This window comes from Nannobrachium achirus (assembly GCF_963921795.1).
Source record: "Nannobrachium achirus genome assembly, chromosome: 6".
NCBI lineage: Eukaryota > Metazoa > Chordata > Actinopteri > Myctophiformes > Myctophidae > Nannobrachium > Nannobrachium achirus.
In genome coordinates, this window is record NC_137815.1 from 11,438,739 (window position 1) to 11,451,050 (window position 12,312).

Genomic DNA, 12,312 nt, shown 5'->3' on the forward strand with positions numbered 1-12,312 from the left:
TTTGACATTTTTTGAGCTATAAATGACCATTCTAGCTTTATATAAGCTTCAGCAATGATATTCCGATGGAAATGACGTCATCGCAGGAAACCGGAAATCGAGCGTGTATCCCATGTACACAAGCATATTTTTTTACATTGGAAGCCATTACAGCAACTCCGCTCTATCTCACGTTCAAAACGTCGGATTTTGATCCGGTTTGAAGTCTCTGTGCGTCTATTGGGCATCTAAGGCACATAGTCGATAATTTTTTAAGACAATCCGGCTCGCGTATGGCGTGCACGGGTCCCGGGCCGTTCCATGCTAACGCTAATGCTAAGTGAATGGACTGGTTGCTAATTTGAGGCCTTGTAGCAATCGCCAGAGACCTTAATCGCTGGCGACATCTAGTGTACACTATATAGACTACAGCCTACCAAAATGTCATGCATATAAGGGAGATCTACTGTGACTCTGAAAAATTAATAATATTCCTGGGAGTATAGGCGCAAAAGTATATTGTAAATGGCTGTGTATGTGTTTTAAAGCATTCAATAATACAAACATCTGGGGACCCCCTGGGGTTGAGAACCACTGATGATTATGCTACCACGGGATTTGTTGATATTTTAAAATTCTACTAAGACAAAATGTGCAAGGTGTCATTTTGTTGTGTGTGTTAGTTTTGACATTGACGAGTTCAGATGGGCCCAGACCATGGTTTTTGCTGTTACGGAGATCAACAGGAACCCCAGCCTGCTGCCCAATGTGACCCTGGGATATATTCTCTATGACACCTGTTACACGCCGGGAATTGGATTCCGTGCAGCGTTGTCATTGGTCAGTGGGAGAGAGGAGCGGTTCCGGTTGGATGAGAGCTGTGTCGGCTCTCCTCCAGTGCTCGGAATTGTGGGCGATGATGCCTCAGCTCATATTATTGCCAAGTCTAGTGTATTGGGTTTGTACCGAGTGCCAGTGGTAAGTTGCTTACTTGGACCCTACTTGTACCAGAGTACCTGAGACGAATAACAGTATAAGTCCATATTTGATTTTTTTTATTTTTATATATATATATATTTTTGGATTTACCAGACTGTAAACCACAAACTAGTAATTTTTAATCCGTTAAATTGTTAATGCAATCCCCCCTCATTTTGTTTAATTGTCGGTTTTAATGTTATCTGCTCCCTTTGTCTGCTGAATATTGCTTGTACGGACTTATACTCTTGTTCCACAAACTGCTAGAGATATACTGTTTTTCCACTTTCCATAAGTATTAAGCCTATCAAGCATCTATACTGGAGCAATTGGTGGCAAACCTAAACCAGAATGTTTAGCTACATATTCTCACAAACACCTCTCACAAACATAGCCACCACGTCGAACAAACGTGAAAATTTACAAATGTCCACATTTTAAACATGCCACTCTTTGAACCGCATTTATTTCAATTTAACAACATCTCGCCTCACGCAGAGCAGCCAGTCCTGACATAGTATTCTGAACATTCTGGCCAGTGCTGAAACCTCAAAATGATCATCAGGGTATCAAGTTACAGAGGGAGGGAGGGGGAGGGAGGGGGGAGAGGAGCTGAGCAGAGTAAAGTATCGAATTACAACAGAGGGGGGGTGTGTGTGTGTGTGTGTGTGTGTGTGCGTGCGTGCGCGTGTGTGTGCGCAAGCGTTTGTTTTTCCCCCCAAAAAAATGTTTTTCCCCAAAAAAAAATTGTTTCAATTTTTTTTTCAACATTTTTTTTTCTCAAAAAACCTTTTTTTCTCAAAAAACCTTTTTTTCTCAAAAAAAATTTTTTTCTCAAAAAAAGAATTACCCATATTTGGCCATTACACACACCACACTGCCGCAACATGGCGGTGAAGGCCGCGCAGCGGCCTGAACTCTAGACTTTTGCGGCCCAAAGGGCCGCAAACTTCTAGTGTCTTATAATTCCTAATATATATGAGTGAAGTAAAAAAAATCTAATTCAACAAAATGAGAGAGGAGTACATTAAGACTTTAAGAGATTGAAAACTTCTAGTTTGTGGTTTACAGTCTGGCAAATCAAAAAAATATCTTTATCCAAAAATGTTAAATACGGACTTAGACTGTTAAGCCCTTTGCACACAGGACAAATGCGTTTTTTTCGTTTGCGGCATGAATAAAACGCATTGGATTTGGTGTGCAAGGCTGTGCGGAATCGGCGCTGCAGATCCAAAAAGGAGTCATAAAAGGAGTGATGAGTTTTTTACCGCATGCGACAAGACGCACAAATCGAACTGGGTTCGATCGAGAAAAAAACGCACGGCGGCAGCCACTCGTCGCACGGCTAATTCGGAGCCGGTGTGCATGAGGTCATAGAGAATCATTGTTTTCTTTTCAAAAAATTATATTGTCCGTTTTATCCGTGCGGTTAAACACGCTTGTGTGCAAAGGGCTTTATTCGTCTCAGGTACTCTCAGATCATGACAGGTTGAGTGGAGTGTGACAACAGCTCGTCAGTTCTCGCTCCGCTCACATTAAGTTTTGTCTTTTTCTTTTTTTTTTTCAGATTACTTCCTATGCCATGTGCTCCTGTCTGAGTGACCGGAACCGGTTCCCTTCCTTCTTTAGAACAATTATAAGTAATACCATCCAGGTGAACTTCTAAGTAGTACATTATGCTATTGCATCATGTTCCACACACTTGATAAATACCGCCCTCTAGGGAGTGTAATTGATATTGCATACCATCCCTCATCTGTTTGTGTTTATTACTGCTGGAGCGTTAGGCTGGACTCACACAGCTGCGTGAAACATCTTCTCCGTATCGGCTGAGAATGGCCACTGGGAGTGCCGTACTAATGCATTGTCAATGGAAGGTTGTTTGGTTTTTTGTCGTTGCCGTGTCTCAAGCTCAACCGCAGCCTGTCTTTTGGCCAAGAGACACGGCAACGACAAAACACCAAACAACCTTCCATTGACAATGCATTAGTACGGCGCCCCCAGTGGCCATTCTCAGCCGATACGGAGAAGATGTTTCACGCAGCTGTGTGTGGGACGCCTAAGGGCTCTCTCTCATGTTGACAGCCTCAAAAGGGAATGAAATTACATTTTCATTGTGGAATGTAATGTAGGAGATTCACTGATTTAGATTAGATAGGAATTGTCACTATATAAACTGGATATCGTCACTGTATGGCCAATACCTCTTAACTCAATTTCTGAGGTTTTTGATTTTTTTTGGCATACATCAGGGCTATAGACCCGTTTCTTGTTTACAAACAATGAGACTAAATGCACAGGTGACTGTATCATGTAATCAATTCCCAATAATCCCCAAACCTGTTGTCTTGGGGAGCGCTGGTTTCATTGGCTAATTTTGGTACCGACCTGTGCGCGCATCTAGTTCTTATCAGTGTAACGTAGACCAGAAATGCATACCGGTATATTGAACACCCTTTACATCTGAGTTTTGGTTAAAATAATATTCAACCAATGGAAAGTAAAAAAATGTGCTTGTAGTAAAAACCTCCTAACTCCACACTTTCTACATTTTGATTATTATTTCCAAACATAAATGAACCACTTCACCTCTATATACTTTGGCTATTTGACAATAGCAGATCTACAAGCTCACAGTGTGTGGCAATGCACTGTGACCCTTATGTTTCCCACCGTTTTTCTCCCTCCTTCGTTTTCTTCTTTGAGGAAGCCGCGGATTACACTGATTATAGTCTAGCAAACGTATTCTTATGTTCAGAGCATGCAGCAACCTCCTAACGCCACACTTGCTGCCAAACCGGCAAACTTCACCCGATTGGCCCTCTCTTTTTTTTCATAAATATGTGCTATTGAACACCCTTTATGTCTGGGTGTTGGTTAAAATAATATTGAACCAGTGAAAAGTAGTAAAAAGCCCAATTCCACTTGAGCTCATTTTCCTGAAAATGAAAATTTTGGAGTTAGGACGTTTCGGCCCAGAGATATTGTACTTTAAGCACATATCCCTCCATGCTTTGCCCAGTGGTGGAAGAAATTAATAACATTGTGAGCTTGTTGGATTTGTCAAATAGCTGAAATGTATAAAGGGCTGAAGTGGGTAGGTTTGCAATCTGCAAAGTAACTAGTAACTACATTTTTTATTATAGTAACCTGCTCATCGGGAGCAATTAGGGGGCTCAGTGTCTTGCTCAAAGACACTAACTCTGGGGGAGCCCGGGATCAAACTGTGTTCCCAATCAGCCACTCTACCCCTGAGCCAGACTCCAGTAAACCTCAAGTATTTAATTTAATGTTATAACCACTGTCTTTATCCAATCAGGTGCGAGCCATGCTCCAGATCATGAGACGGTTCGGGTGGACCTGGGTAGGGTTAGTGTTTTTGGATGATGTCTTTGGCCACGACGCGGCCCACATCATCCAGTCTGAGCTGACCCAGTCCGGTTGGGGTTGCCTGGCTTACTCGGAGGCTCTGCCCTGGGACCGAGACCCGGCGGAACTCCAGAGGATCGTCTCCATAATGAAGACGTCCACAGCTCGCGTGGTCGTTGTGTTTGAATATGGGCTGCATCTGATTAAGCTCATGGATGAGGTTCGGGTTGGGATCGTTACAATGTGGGAACTCATAACTATGTTTGTGTGTGTGTGTGTGTGTGCGTGTGTGCGTGCGTGCGTGCGTGCGTGCGTTTGTGCGTGCGTGTGTTAGAGCTGGGATAGAGCTGGGCCCATTTTTTTTGTCCGCCCCGAATCGACGTCCGAGCATTAATCATTAAAATGACCTTTTGAGTCAAACTAAATGTAATGCCAACTCCTGCAATTCCAAGTGCTTGTGAGGGTGGGGGGTCCCCAGTTTAAATATGATTATTTTGGGGGTCCCGGCCTGAAAAAGCAAGCATTGCTGGAAAGTAACTACGCATACATGTACTCAAGCACTCTACATAAGTACATTTTTACTTTACTGGAGAATTTCCAAATTTCAAAACTTTAACTTCTGCTCCACTATACTCCACTAGACCACTACAACTATTTGTAAACTTCAGTTACGGTACTAGTTAGGCCTACTTTCTACATTTTGATTATTATTTCCAAACATAAATTAACCACTTCAGCTCTATATACTTTTTTGACAATAGCAGATCTTCAAGCTCACAGTGTGTGGCAATGCATTGTGACCCTTATATTTCCCACCGCTTTTCCCCCTCCTTTTTCTTTGAGAAAGCCACGGATGACACTGATTATAGTCTAGCAAACGTATTCTTCAGAACATGCAACTTGCCTGCTTGTTACCCTTAATATGAATATTAAGCCACACTGTGGCTTGTGAAAGTGTTGTAAATAGTACGTTGATTATTAAATAATATAAATAGTAATGTGCGCTGCACTGCACGTCTGGTCTGACTACAGTGACTCGCAGCACAGCACACTCATTCTGCAAGTTTCTCCGATCTGCAAGCTCACAACGTTTAGTCCTTAAACTTGACGGTCGTTGAGAGATCGTAGATCAGCCACTTTTGGCATGGAACACACCGTGACGAAGAAGTAGTTATAAGCTGCGAGCTCCCTTTATCACAACAACACATTTACTTTAGAGTTTACCTTAGGCTATCAACAATATGTCCGACCCGAATCAACGTCCGACAAATCATTATGAAAATGCGACTGCCCCGAGCCCGAACCCTCGGGTACCAACGGGCCCCACAGGTTTTGGTTCAGGTATACCAGCCCTAGTGTGTGTGATTGTGTGTGTGTGTGTGTGTGTGTGTGTGTGTGTGTGTGTGTGTGTGTGTGTGTGTGTGTGTGTGTGTGTTTTAAGTGATTGTGATTGTCATTTCGGCCTGGCAGAGATAATAATAATAATGATGATGATGATTACAATCAACAGGTGGAAAAGCAGAATGTGACAGGTCTACAGTTTTTAGCTGATTTGAATTTTATAGAACAGCCAAAGCTCCAGACTCCACACTACATGCCATATGTGAGAGGAACCCTGGTTATTGCAATCCGCCGTGGAGAGATTCCAGGCCTCAAGGAATTCTTGTCAAAAATACGTCCCGAAAGTGACGTTGACAACAGCCACATAAACATCATAGTGAGTCATTTGTATAATTTAGAGTTCAAGGTGATCTTTATTGTTTCATCTTGTGTAAAGCGCTTTTTATGTGTTGATGCTGTTCGCAAGATACATATTTGTACATATTTTCCACTGTTGGCACGATGGCAACAAAACTGTACACGCACACTGTGTGCCAGAGCAGAAGCTCTGCCCACAATTTTTCACATGGGCCTGTTACAGCGCCACCAGGAGGCGGGTTCGTGCTAAACACATTTTTGGACAGTACTCCTAAAGTTGGCAATAGGGCCTTTCTGTGGGGAGTTTGCATGTTCTCCCCGTGTCTCCTAGGGTTGATACCCTCACAAAAACATGCAGTAATCCTGGTCTCAATAATGCCTCCCCCTGACCAGCCGGGGCGCTTGATGGAAGGGAATGGAACTGGTTGGAATAACGTGTTTCTTCCACGCGCTACGTCCATCCCGGGGAAATCCCCCCTGTCAGGTGAAAAGAAACAACTTGGACTACTCATGCATTGAAGGAAACATGAGGTCAGTCCGTTGTCTCCCCAGGCGCGGCAGAGGGAGAGCAGAGCCCAGGATTACATAGGCAATTAAACGAAACAGGTCCAGATTTTTCATATTCCATCCTGATTGGCTAAGATTGGCTTCCAAATTTTGCAGTGCTCCCTTTTGAAAAAAATGTCTCAAATCATAAACACAGATGATGTGATTTTCGTGAAATTTTGCACGCACATTCCCACTAGGCCGAGGAATAAATGCCTCATGGTGGCTCTATAACAGGCTGATCTGTGTTTTACCTATAACTCCATTGATCAGTGGACATTTTTGGATATTACTCCTTCAGATTTTATCCAAAAATCACACAAATCAGTACTGAGTATCTCTACTGTCATGTGATCAAGACATATTCCATCCTGATTGGCTAACATTGGCTTCCAAAGTTGGCAGGATTGGTCCATTTTGAACAGCATGCCTCAAATCATGAACACAGCTTGCGCTTTCTGTAAAACTTTGCACCCACATTCCCACTAGGTCAAGAAACAAATGCCATCCTTTTCACATTGGCCTGTTATAATAGCACCACCAGCAGGTTGACTTTTGCAGAACACATTTTTGGAACAGAATCATGCATGCAGCGTCCGATTGCCACGAAAGGCAGAAGAAGACCCAGCACCCATTGCACATTGACCTATTATAGCGCCACCAGGAGGTCACAATAACCATCCTGACCTGGCGGAGACCTGTGCTCGGAAGAACACTGCTTCTAGTTCAATCTGATTTCAGTCTGTTTTCAAATATAGGCTATTATATTTCTGTTTGGGTGTTCAGGTAAGGCAGTTTTGGGAGATCACATTTCAGTGTAAATTTGCACCCCTTCCATCAGAGTGGGTGGATGCTGGTGGAAGGGTGTGCACTGGACAAGAGGACCTGGCAACCGCAGAAACTACACTGTTGGACTTTAATCTCAGGCAAGAGTATGCCGTGTACAAGGCTGTGTACGCTGTAGCCCATGCCCTCCATGACATGTTGCAGTGTGTGCCGGGAAGAGGGCCTTTCGTTGGGCATAGCTGTGCAGGTTGGCAGACAATACAGCCATGGCAGGTGTGATATTATTGAACGGTTTGCTGGAGTTTCTGGTTGAATTTAATTTTGAATAATAATATAAATGAAAATGTGTCCAGGAGCTGCTGGCGTTGAGTCGTTTCGCTCAATGCAAGTTGTTCACTACAAACCTCAGTTGATTTGTTTTCGTAAAATGTGCTAAATTAAGCCACCAGTAGGTATTATGATTATACTAGGAGGAAGATTTTTTTTTTCAAAAAAAGTGTACAGAAAGAGTTAAAATTAGGTTTTTATGTGGCCACACCCACCAGTTCATTAAGTATGCCTGGTTGTCATGGTGGGTGGTGACCCAGCTGAAGTTGTAGAGACGTCACGTTTCAACGCCGTCCCTTGTGTATGACGGTCACCGAATTCATCAGGGGCACCCCTTTTGGTGTAGCACCCGACACGCTGTGCCACTATGGTCAGGGAGCGGCCCGGTGCTATGCTAAAACATGTGCCCCTAATGAGTTTGGGCGTGCAAAATGGCGTCGGACTACGGTGGAATCAAAACATTGACGTTTCTATCGCCTGTTTTAGACTTTTACGCGGATTGTATTTGTGTTAATGTAGGGTAAAGTAGGATGCTTTCACCCATGAACAATGGTGGTGTCTGTGGACTTTTATTTTAACATGGACTCCAATGGAGGCGCATCCCCGGGACCCCAGGACCATTCTGGGCGAGGTGAGCGCGTTTCTGACGCGGGACGCGCACGTAATGACATCACTGGATGTCATTTTATCTGTGTTTTTGGATCGGCACTTTTGACCCACAAGGTGTCAGCCTCCAGGAAGAAACCCCAAATACAAAGGGAATACATAATTGCTCACTACCACACCAGGGGGTCTAATGAAGTACTGTCAACCTCCTAGACCCATGAAAACCAGAAAAAGTACAAAACTATGGCACCACCTCTATAAATGTCAGAGCTTAACTCGACATGAAAATTATATAAATGCATTAAAGATGCAGTGCCACGCCCCCCAGAAATGAAAGCTCTTCCTGAAATCCCAGACTCTCTTCCCAAAACGAAGTGTGTGATAGAGGCTGGCAACGCCAGGCAAGAGATAAATGGCTCCAGCCACTGAGGCTAACTGGGCATAGCACAGACAAACTGACAGACAAACATCTCCTTGTTTATGTAAACAATCACACCCAATGTGAAGTGAGCGGTGGTCGTGCCTGCATAACGTCTTCAGACTAGGATATAGGTCTAGGATGTAATTGGTGATGTAATACAGGCTACACACACACATTGCTATGGCAAAACGCTGAGGAAAAAGTGGCTACAGACACACGCACAGCCACTCTATGGAGCGGTTTACCGCCGCTCAAAAAATATATATATATAATCTTTATCTTTTGTTCTTCATCATTTTTCTCATCACCATTTCTAGCTTGTATATTACCTGGAAAAGGTCAACTTCACCACGTCATTTGGTGATCCTGTATCATTTGATGAGAACGGTGATCCTCTACCAATCTGTGATATCATGAACTGGATGTGGCTCCCTGATGGTAGTATTAAGGTTCACAAAGTAGGTGAGTACAAGAAGTCAGCCTCAGGAGATGAAGAACTGATCCTTGATGAAGACAGAATCTTCTGGAACTTTGAAACCAAAAAGGTCATTTAGTGTTCTAAAATACAACATGTCATGATGTGCATGTAATTTACTTTGGACTGAAATTGATCAGTGTTACTCTCCTCTGTAGCCACTCCGGTCTGTGTGCAGTGAGAGCTGCTCCCCTGGGACCCGCGTGGCCAGAAGGAAAGGGGAACCTGTCTGCTGCTTTGACTGCATTGCTTGCTCTGAAGGAGAGATCAGCAATGAAACTGGTATGGTTTTTTTTGCGACCGAAGTCACATTATACCTTGAAAAAGCTCATAGTTTGTCTGACTGTCTGTACAGGAAGTGATGTCAGTGTGATGTCAGTGAGTCACAGTGATGTGGTACAGAATTACTCATATATGGGCATAAAAAGGATGTCACATGACATCACTTCCTGTACTGACAGTCAGACAAGCTACGAGATTTCTCAGGGTATAAAAGTCCATATATGGTCATTCCCAGAAAAAGAAAAAAAAACTTTTATGTCCATACATGGAGATTTCTGATGTCATAAATTCCAGGTCGAAAATGAGAATGTTAGGGTACCATATATGGCCCATATATGGAGATCCACCCACCATCAAACTAAGGCCCTAACTCACCAAGGCCCTGCTTGGCATTACTAATTAACGTACGTTTTTTTTATGCCCATCTCCATGTATGGGCATAACATATATTGTATGTATATGGATACATATTATTAATAAAGGATAAAATAAAATAAAAAGTCCATATATGGTCATTCCCAGAAAAAGAAAAAAAAAACCTTTTATGCCCATACATGGAGATTTCTGATATAATAAATTCCAGGCCGGAAATGAGAATGTTAGGGTACCCCCTTATGCCCATGTATGGAGATCCACAGGCATCAAACCAAGGCCCTAACTCACCAAGGCCCTGCTTGGCATTACTTACGTACGTTTTATGCCCATATATGGAGATTTGTATATTGTCAATATTAAGGACATTATTAAGGATATTATGTTATCAATATTAAGGACATATATGGGCGGCGTGTTCCTCCCACCGCATCATCAGCGCCCACACCCTGGGTGGGGTTGGCGATAGGGCCTTTCTGTGTGGAGTTTGCATGTTCTCCTCCTGTCTCCTAGGGTTGATACCCTCACAAAAACATGAACAAACTCCCCCAGAATGACTCCCCCCCCTGAGGTCGCAAGTCACGCTGAGGTGTCTTACTAGTGTATGAACAGTAGGTTATCGTTAAGCTGATACTGTACTTGTCAGACCATTTAATCATATCGTCTTTCTCAGACTCTACAGAGTGCACCAGTTGTCCAGAGGACTTCTGGTCCAATCCACTGCATGACCACTGTGTCCCCAAGAGCGTGGAGTTCCTCTCCTACCACGGGGCTCTGGGAATCTCCTTGACAACCATCACGTTGCTGGGCACACTTATGTGCGCCGTTGTCCTGGGGATCTTCATCTATCATCGAGACACACCCATGGTGCGAGCCAACAACTCAGAACTCAGCTTCCAGCTCTTGTTGTCACTCAAACTGTGTTTCTTGTGCTCCCTGCTGTTCATTGGTCGTCCCAGAATGTGGACCTGCCAGCTGAGACATGCAGCGTTTGGGATCAGTTTTGTTCTGTGTGTGGCTTGTATATTGGTAAAGACTATGGTGGTGTTGGCCGTGTTCAGGGCCTCCAAGCCTGGAGGAGCAGACATTATGAAGTGGTTTGGTGCTGTGCAGCAGAGAGGAACAGTTCTGGCTCTTACCTCCGTCCAGGCTGCAGTGTGCGTCGCATGGCTTGTGTCTTCATCACCAACTCCTCATAAAAACACACAATACATCAGTGATAAGATAGTCTATGAGTGCGATGTGGGATCAACAGTTGGTTTTGCAGTGTTGCTTGGTTATATTGGTTTGCTGGCTCTCCTTAGCTTTGCTCTGGCATTCATGGCAAGGAATCTTCCAGACAACTTCAACGAAGCCAAGCTGATCACGTTCAGCATGTTGATCTTCTGTGCCGTGTGGATAGCCTTCATCCCAGCATATATCAGCTCTCCAGGCAAATATGCAGATGTAGTGGAGGTCTTTGCTATTTTAGCGTCTAGTTTTGGCCTTTTGGTGGCGCTGTTTGGACCAAAGTGTTATATAATGCTTTTGAAACCGGAAAGAAACACCAAGAAGTGCATCATGGGTCGTGGTGCCACCAAGACGTAGAAATTCAATGATTATGAATTTTCTTTGTATTTAAGCTCGGCCGCCCGGCGACCTGGCCAACTCGGGAACAATGTAAATAGGGAATGAACCCCATTATACCTGTTGTCATAGGATCCGTTTTGACCATCTGTTTGCCTGTGTCTATTTATGCCCATATATGGAGATATCTGTCTGTCTGCGTCCATGTTATGCCCAGATATGGAGATCTCTGTATCTGTCTGTCTGGGCCCATATATGGAGATCTCTGCCCTTCGAGCGGCCAAGCGTCTAGTCGTGTGCCGGCCTACTCGGGAACGATGTAAATAGGGAATAAATGCCCCACCCTTTAATGCAAACCCCATTATACCTGTTGTCATAGGACCCGTCTGTCTGCGTCCATGTTATGCCCATATAGGGAGATCTCTGTATCTGTCTGTCTGTGTCCCTTTTGTGCCCATATGGAGATCTCTGCCCTTGGGGCGGCCAAGTGTTTAGTCGCGTGCCGGCCTACTCGGGAACAATGTAAATAGGGAATGAATGCCCCACCCTTTAATGCAAACCCCATTATACCTGTTGTCATAGGACCCGTTTTGACCATCTGTTTGCCTGTGTCCATTTATGCCCATATATGGAGATATCATGCCCATATATGGAGATATCTGTATGTCTGTGTCCCTTTTATGCCCATATATGGAGATCTCTGCCCTTCGGGCGGCCAACAGTCTAGTCGGGGACCGGCCTACTTGGGAATGATGTAAATAGGGAATGAATGCCCCACCCTTTAACGCAAACCCGATTTATCTGTTTGCCTGTGTCCATTTATGCCCATATATGGAGATATATTTCTGTCTGCGTCCATTTTATGCCCATTTATGGATATCTCTGTATCTGTCTGTTTTCATCTTGA

The 12,312-nt window shown here is 43.9% G+C and overlaps 1 protein-coding gene across 1 annotated transcript; it reads left to right on the forward strand.

Annotated features, from left to right (window-relative positions):
* Positions 1 to 696: 696 nt before the first annotated feature.
* LOC308286812 (vomeronasal type-2 receptor 26-like) lies at positions 697 to 11,426 on the forward strand (the record flags this gene model as incomplete). The annotated part of the gene is made up of 4 exons (XM_080727936.1): positions 697 to 888; positions 4,277 to 4,569; positions 9,364 to 9,467; positions 10,522 to 11,426. 4 exons carry the CDS (start codon positions 697 to 699, stop codon positions 11,424 to 11,426), a joined length of 1,494 nt encoding a protein of 497 aa, XP_080584062.1.
* Positions 11,427 to 12,312: the final 886 nt, after the last annotated feature.